At 46.1% G+C, this 7823-nt stretch overlaps 1 protein-coding gene across 1 annotated transcript; it reads left to right on the top strand.

The window, feature by feature from the left end:
* Positions 1-853: 853 nt before the first annotated feature.
* On the top strand, positions 854-3252 carry LOC146036964 (uncharacterized). The gene is made up of 3 exons (XM_083160792.1): positions 854-1041; positions 2117-2183; positions 2675-3252. Exons 1-3 carry the CDS (start codon positions 854-856, stop codon positions 2819-2821), a joined length of 402 nt encoding a protein of 133 aa, XP_083016918.1. The 3' UTR covers positions 2822-3252.
* Positions 3253-7823: the final 4571 nt, after the last annotated feature.

Raw genomic sequence — 7823 nt, 5'->3', positions numbered from 1 at the left:
CGGCCGTGACGCACGTGTGGGGGGCGGACAGCTGACAGCCGGATGTCAGCTGCCCGCCAATATCCCTGCTTTCATACGGAGAAATGTCTGAGTGGTCTGGTGCACTCGGTGCTGCCTGACTGCTCGGTCCATCATTCGTTGGTCGGCGACCATCGGAGGATGGGGGAGGTTCCCACAGATGGGGGAGTTGTTCACACGAAACATCCACTCGCGGTCCATTCGCTCAGTGTCTTACCGCGTTCGGACGGTGTGAGCGAACCGTACGGTAGGCGGGGCTAAGAACACTCGGTTCCTGTCCGAAAATACGCATCCGTCCGAGTCAACTAGAATAAGGGCCAAAGTGTATTGGAGATTAGGTTGAAAAATAATGTATTTGTCTTTTCTCAAAGTGCGGGTAATTTCTGACTCACCCTCGTACATTTGCACTTAGAGCAAATTACATACAGCTCTGACTAAAGGCCTGATTAAGACCTGTTAGCAAGGCTGCCATTTTTGCAGATGGACAAAACCATGCTGCACTGCAGATGGAGCAGATGTAACAGGTGCAGAGAGAGGTAGATTTGGGGAAGTTATGTTGTTTCTGTGCAGGGTAAATACTGGCTGCTTTATTCTTACATTGCAATTTAGATTTCAATTTGAACAGACCCCACCCAGATCTAACCCTCTCCGCACATTTTACATCTGCCCCACCTGCAGTGAAGCACGGTTTTGTCCATCTGCAAAAATGGCAGCCTTGCCAACAGGTCTGAATCAGGCCCTTAGAGCAAATTTAACCCATCTCTAAACTCCATAATATTTGCATGTAATATCCCCCATGGCCACACGGTGTCTCCCTACTCTGCTTACAGAACCCATGGGAGTAGCTGTGATCATTCTCAGCATTAACAACATCAATACTGCGCTGGATTATCTGAACACCTGTAACAGTGGGCGGGAGCTTACAAAACAGCTCTTTAACAAGCTCGTTAAAGTTAATGATCCCACCTTACAAATCCCTGAATGTCCCTCAGCACAATCATTACACCCTGCCCTGAATGAGAGGTGAGTGCATAGCAGGTAGCCCTGATATAATGCTGCTTTAGTTCTGCCAGTGTGATCACTAGCATGGAGGAGTCAGATTATGTGAGGACTGGAAATCTCCCATTGGAAGTCTGGAGTTCCCTCATCCACAGCTGGTGTCTCTGTGCACATTAGGTGCCTGCATAATGGGTGCAGTGTGTGTACGGTGCATCACCAGGACCTGTCCATGTGCAGTGGACCCTGGGGCATGGCTACGGTCCCCTAGTCTACACTGCTGTCGGCTAGAGGGGATATGGTCGCTAGGTTGACACTATAACTGACCTACAATAGGTTGACCACTAAAGTTGACATGGCTTAGGTCAACATGGCTAAGGTCGATGGGGCTGGAAGGTTGACACAAGTATTAGGCCGACAATTGGAAGGTCGGCAGACAAAGGGCTGAAATTAGTTTTTCACGTTTATTTGAGCCGACTTGTGCCGACAGGCGGTATCATACCCTCCAACATGACCCATTCCGTTGGGTATAAAATGCTCTGTTCCTGGACTTCCCTGCCAGTGGCAGTTACAGAGGTTGGACTCTAACACAGTCCAAAATTCAAAGAGGGGGGTCACATCAACTGCCAGTGAGTCCAGGACAGTGATGTTTGAGGTGGCAGTAGGTGTGGCTCCCCTGTTTGAATATTGGTCTGTGCTGCAGCCCCACATCTGTAACTGCCACTGGCAGGGAAGTCCAGGAACAGAGCAGTTTGTACCTAATGGAATGGGTCATGTTGGAGGGTATTTCATACCCTACCATCCACTAGGGCATGGAGGGAAAATATGTGTGCCAATCACAGCGAGGCCCTGAGCCCGAAGCATGGCGTGCGGTGGTACACTGAAAATTGAAAACTCAGGTGGAACTCTTTCATGTGTCAACAATTTCCATGTCGACGGTACTGGTATTTATAGTTCCACATGCTGCACAGCCTCGTGCTGTATGGGTCCCTTTGTTTAGCCCCAGGCATTATCAGTATTGTAAATGTGACCTAATTTGAGGCACATGATATAACGCGTGAAGTGTCAAATAATAATTATTTATATTTTCCCATGTTTTAAGTTACCCAGATTACGGAATGGAAATCCCGGCCTGGATGTTGGTGGAAGCAGAAGACTCGGACGATGAGGTGATGTCCGCTTGTAAGCTTATGCTTATTGGTCTCTAGTCTATATTTTGGAATCGACCTGGCCGGCTGTTGTGAAACTACACATCCCAGCATGCCCTGCCAAAGTTTTAGCATTAACCGAATAGTCAAACACTGGCAGTGCATGCTGGGACTTGTAGTTTCGATACAGCTGTACAGCCACAGGTTGTTCCAGAACATAGTGTAATTGTGTTGTTAATTAGCAGAATAGGGCCTTGTTAATGACACAACCGGGGTGAGAGTTCTATTGAAGATGGGATGTTTCTATGGGCAACCAATCAAATTCTATAGATTTTATCTTCTAGAAGGTACTAAATAAATAACTAGAATCTGACTTATTGAAGATGGGATGTTGCCCATAGCAACCAAACTCCCATCTTAGTAAATTTACCCCTTAGAGTATATACTCACTTTCTGCACTATACTGTTGGCTTGTACATGGCTGTGACATACATTTCTATTATTTCTCTTAGGTCTCTGTAGATAAAACCAGACACAATCGGCTGGGCCCAGATAATCTCGATGACACCTTAGAATATGACCAAACCTTCCGTGGCCCAGATGAGCCGATTTATAAAGAACAAAATGGCGCCCCACCAGACGCTGAGTCCACTTCCTGATCTGTTGAGCCAAAGCGATCACTGCTTGCAGATTTCTACCAGGCCTGGGACTTGCCTTGGTTTTGTCACTTAATCCACCTGTTCTCCCGGCCCCAGGGGGGTATTTACTGGACTCTGCTGGGACCGTGTGACCACTGTACTGGGAAAATCGCTGGTAGTAACCAAGTGACGGTTCCACGGCCCCTTACATGTTCTGTCCTGGTCATAGAGCGTGGTTAATAATAAAAAAGAGTTGCTGTAATGTGTGAGTGGTTCTTGCCTGCAGCCTCTACAACTTGCCCCAGGCAGTAGATACACTACCCAAACCTTATTTGCAACCTTTACAGAGTAGCACATAGTGTAGTGTGACATTCCCAGCTGTGTCTCTAAAAGCCAAGAGCATGCAGTACACTTAAATCACTTTCTGTCTCAATAAAGGTTTTGACATTTAACCAGCATCATTCTTGACTCATGCCCCTTTCAGACCGCACTTATTACCCGGTATTTTGCCATTTTTATTTTACAGTTTCAAACGGTAATATGTGTCTGAAAGGTCCAGAGTTAATTTACCGTTTTAAAATAACCGGTATTTTAAAACGGTAAAAAAAGCAGGGTCCTACCGGTTTCAGACCCATTTTTTTTGCAGTCTGAAATGGTACCCAGGCAGCAGTGAGCACTATTGGTCCCGCTCTGTGCATATTTAATGAGCGGGGACCCACTCATTACATATGTCATGAGTGGACCTGCTCATTACATATGCATGGAGCGGGATAAGTGCATCAGGGATCTGTAGTGAGCAGCGCAGCATGCGGGTATTGCCACCTGCCTGTAGCCATGCCAGGGATGCTGCTTCCGATCTGCTGTATTCTATCACGCTCCTCTCAGCCTGACTGTGGTGACACCAGCAGCCTGGTGTAGCCATAGCTACTGTGTGTCCTGTTCTCCAGATGCTTTCACACCACAAACCTGCTTGAGACCCGGTATTTACGTGCGGTATGAAAGGGGTTTTAACTTGCTCTGACCTGTTTTAAATACCGGGTCTAAACAGGTTTTGCAAAGAAAAATGCGGGGCGCTCAAGGGTGAACAAGAAAACTGACAGTTTATTAAAAACAACACACAATAATAGTACCAATAAACATACAATGCATTTAAAATCACAATAAATGGTGCACCATTGTACCTATCTCTGAGTTGTAAGCGTAACCAAATGTTGGGGATTTAATCTCATAGGTCAACCAATTGAGTCCCAGTGCAATTCCTGATAAGGACTACAAACGTCCAAATTGGCAGTTGTGGATCTCAAATGTGGACTGTAAAGCGCATTGATTACTTTGACAGAAAACGCTGATGGAATCTTTGAGTGCCCGTGCAGGTGGAGGGCAAGGACTTCTGTCGGGTAACTGGGTGACAGTGTCCGTCCTGCCTCCACTGTGTGTTGGTTGCACGGCAATGTATACAGTTAGTGCGGTCAGTACTCGACCAGGAAGGTTGAGAAAGCCGCCCTGTGTGCGGCAAAACGCGTTCCCCAAAGGACATCAGAGAAGGACACCCCTGCCGCCGTCTCACCTACAATATCAGCGCCGATCCTGCCTCATCCATCTGCCGCAGACATACACTATCTTCGCGGACGCAGTGACAGAGCGCCGTGTGGGCTGCACAGCCTAAGAGTCTGCAGCGAAGGAGGCGGCTGCTGTCGGGACATTTCCAAAGGCTGATCCTGTGTATACATCTGAGACAGCCGAACGGCATCCAGGGGTGAGCAAGCGCTGCGGCGCAACTTTGTCAAGTACTGACCGCACTAACTGTATACATTGCCGTGCAACCAACACACAGCGGAGGCAGGACGGACACTGTCACCCAGTTACCCGACAGAAGTCCTTGCCCTCCACCTGCACGGGCACTTAAAGATTCCATCAGCGTTTTCTGTCAAAGTAATCAATGCGCTTTACAGTCCACATTTGAGATCCACAACTGCCAATTTGGACGTTTGTAGTCCTTATCAGGAATTGCACTGGGACTCAATTGGTTGACCTATGAGATTAAATCCCCAACATTTGGTTACGCTTACAACTCAGAGAAAGGTACAATGGTGCACCATTTATTGTGATTTTAAATGCATTGTATGTTTATTGGTACTATTATTGTGTGTTGTTTTTAATAAACTGTCAGTTTTCTTCACCCTTGAGCGCCCCGCATTTTTCTTTGCATACTCTGTTTCTTTTAGAGGTTGGCAATCCTCTTTTGTGGTGGCTGCAGGGGAACAAGATACAGCACCTGGTCTCTAGCGCCAAAGACTTAAAAACTTTTGTTCTAAACAGGTTTTGTGGTGTGAAAGCAGAATAAGTGACATTAGTTCAGCATTTTCTGTGTATTCCTGATTAGTATTGAACAGTGTTTGCTTGATAGCAATATAGTATCAGTCACACAGGACAATACACTTTGTATCACTTTCTGTCTCAGTAAAGAATCGGACAGTTTACCAGTGTCTTTATTAAATAACATTTTGAGTTTTCTGTATCTCAATGTGTTATTTTAAACTGTACACATTTAATTAAATAATGGTGTCTATCTCGCTGTACGGTGTAAATTAATAAAAAATTCAGTATGTATATTATCTTATAGGTAGTGCAATTGGGAACCACCCCTTAGTTTTAGAATTACAGAGGTGTCCGTTCTCTTGCTGGCACTATTATATATACCTCCTTTAATCAGGAGTGGTATTGCACTGGAAACGGTATGTAAGAAACCACAAGCCTGTACATAATAGGTGATGGTTGGGCTACTGTGACATGGAAAACTGGCTCCTATTGCAGACCCACAAGTGAGGGTAGCCGTTATATATGTAAAACACCTATGCCACTTGTCCAGCCAGTGTTCCTGGCAGTATGCAGGGTGAGTATTTAGGGTTAGATATTTATGCCGTTCATCTGTCCGAGGTACTCGGCAGCATACGGGGTTAGCATACAAAGCAAGAGACCAATAAATATATATATATATATATATATATATATATATATATATATATATATATATATTATACACATACATACATGTATACATACATACACATACTCCCTCTACCCTTAAAAAGGGCTGTGGGAACTACGCACTGGCTAGATCTGGGGTTGCCAACGCCAGTCCTCGAGAGCTACCAACAGTTAATGTTTTCCAGATCTCCTCACAGAATCACAAGTGAAGTAATTGGCTCCACCTGTGGATCTTTGAACAGTTTTCAGCTAGTAATGAATGCACCTTTGCAGCATCTAGGTTGTCTGGAAAATGTGACTTGTTGGTAGCTCTCGAGGACCGTAGTTGGCTACCACTGACCTAGACACTGTACACCAGGCATGGCCAAAACTGTGGCCAGCTGTTTTGAAACTAGACTTCCTTGCCATAGTTTTATCTTTCCCTGCAAAACTGTAGCAAGGCATGATGAGACGGTACTTATGTATTATCTAGGCTCCCATGTTAAATGCACCCCATTTTTTCATACCCCTACTATCCAACTACGCATGGAGTTGATTTTATATAGTGTGGCGAGCCCGAAGCGTGGCGAGCGGACGCGGTCTCATAAGAAAAACAGGAGCCCAGATATTACATAAGTACCGATGAGACTTGTAGTTTCACAACAGCTGGAGGGCCATAGTCTGACATGCCTACATGCCTCCTAATGGAATAGATCTGGTGCTCGCTTGTGGACACTGAGGTCAGCCATGGTATGCTAACGTTACATCGGCAGAAACTCTGCGTAAAGTATACCAATCTTATACTGCAACCAACTTACTCACATAACACCATCTACCATGCAATGTTGAAAGGTTCTAAGCATTGCCAAACTCGCTTACATCAGTGGCGGATTAAGGGAGGGGGGGGGGCAGTAGGGTGACCAACTCATCCCTTTAATCCGGGACACATATTATTTACACAGGTTCTGTGGCTGGCTTTCACCTGCTTTTAAACTACCACACCTCAAGACTCCATTTCACCTTGTTTTAAAGTGCCACAGAACCTGTGTAATTAATATGTGTCCCGGATTAAAGAGATGAGTTGGTCACCCTAGGGGGCAGAGGCAGTTCACCCGGTGGCCCCCACAAAGGTTCAATATCACCCTGCAAGTGCTGTGAACAGGTGCCCAGCAGGGGTTGCTGCAGCTTTGCATTAGCAAAGCACCTCCTGAGTCCTGATTTCTCTGTAGAGTGTAAGCATGTGTGCAGAGCCCTTGACCCCTTCTTGCCCTTGCTTGTTTTATTACGGCTGTGTTCCCAATTGTAAAGTCCTATAAACAGCATGCTATGCTTTAAGTCAGTGGTCGCCAACCCGTCGCTCACTGCCCGTGAGCTACTGGTAGCTCGTGGTAGTGATCCGGGTGGCTCAACTGCCTGTCCCTTCATCCATCCGCCTTCCTGTCCCTCCTTCTGCCGCCGCTACCATCCTGAGGGGAGGAGAGCGCAATGCGCGTCTCTCTCCTTTCCCTCATTTCTCTGTGACTGGGCCATCAGCAGCTCTCAGAGCTGCTGAAAAAATGGGGGATGTGGCCTCACAGGAGTACCACGTTAGTAGGTCATCTACCTAATTTCAGCCTTCAGCACACACAGATGTCCCTTCTCCTCTACCGCCAGTGTTGGGAGGTATGTATGCAGCATATTGGACATTGCAGTGTGTGGCATATTTTGTCTGGGGCATTGCGGTGTGTGGCATAATGTGTCAGGGGCATTACAGTGTGTGGCATAATGTGTAAAGGGCATTTTTTGGTTATTATGCAGATTTTATTATTTTATTTTTTAATTTTAGTAGCCCTTCAGATGGTTTATTTTGTCGCGAGCAGCTAAGGGCCCAAAAAGGTTGGAGACTACTGCTTTAAGTAAATGTTATCAGTGGTATGTGTCATTGAGTTGTGACCACTGAAGGTTGACGTGGCAAAGGTTGGAAGGTTGGTGCAGTCATTAGGTTGACATTGGCAAGGTTGACAGTCAAAAGGTCGACATAGTGGGGGTTTTTTTTGTCCCAAATGTCGACACAGCC

The sequence above is a fragment of the Crinia signifera genome, chromosome 9 (genome assembly GCF_055691185.1).
Source record: "Crinia signifera chromosome 9, ASM5569118v1, whole genome shotgun sequence".
NCBI lineage: Eukaryota > Metazoa > Chordata > Amphibia > Anura > Myobatrachidae > Crinia > Crinia signifera.
This window is presented reverse-complemented; position numbering and strand designations above follow the sequence as displayed.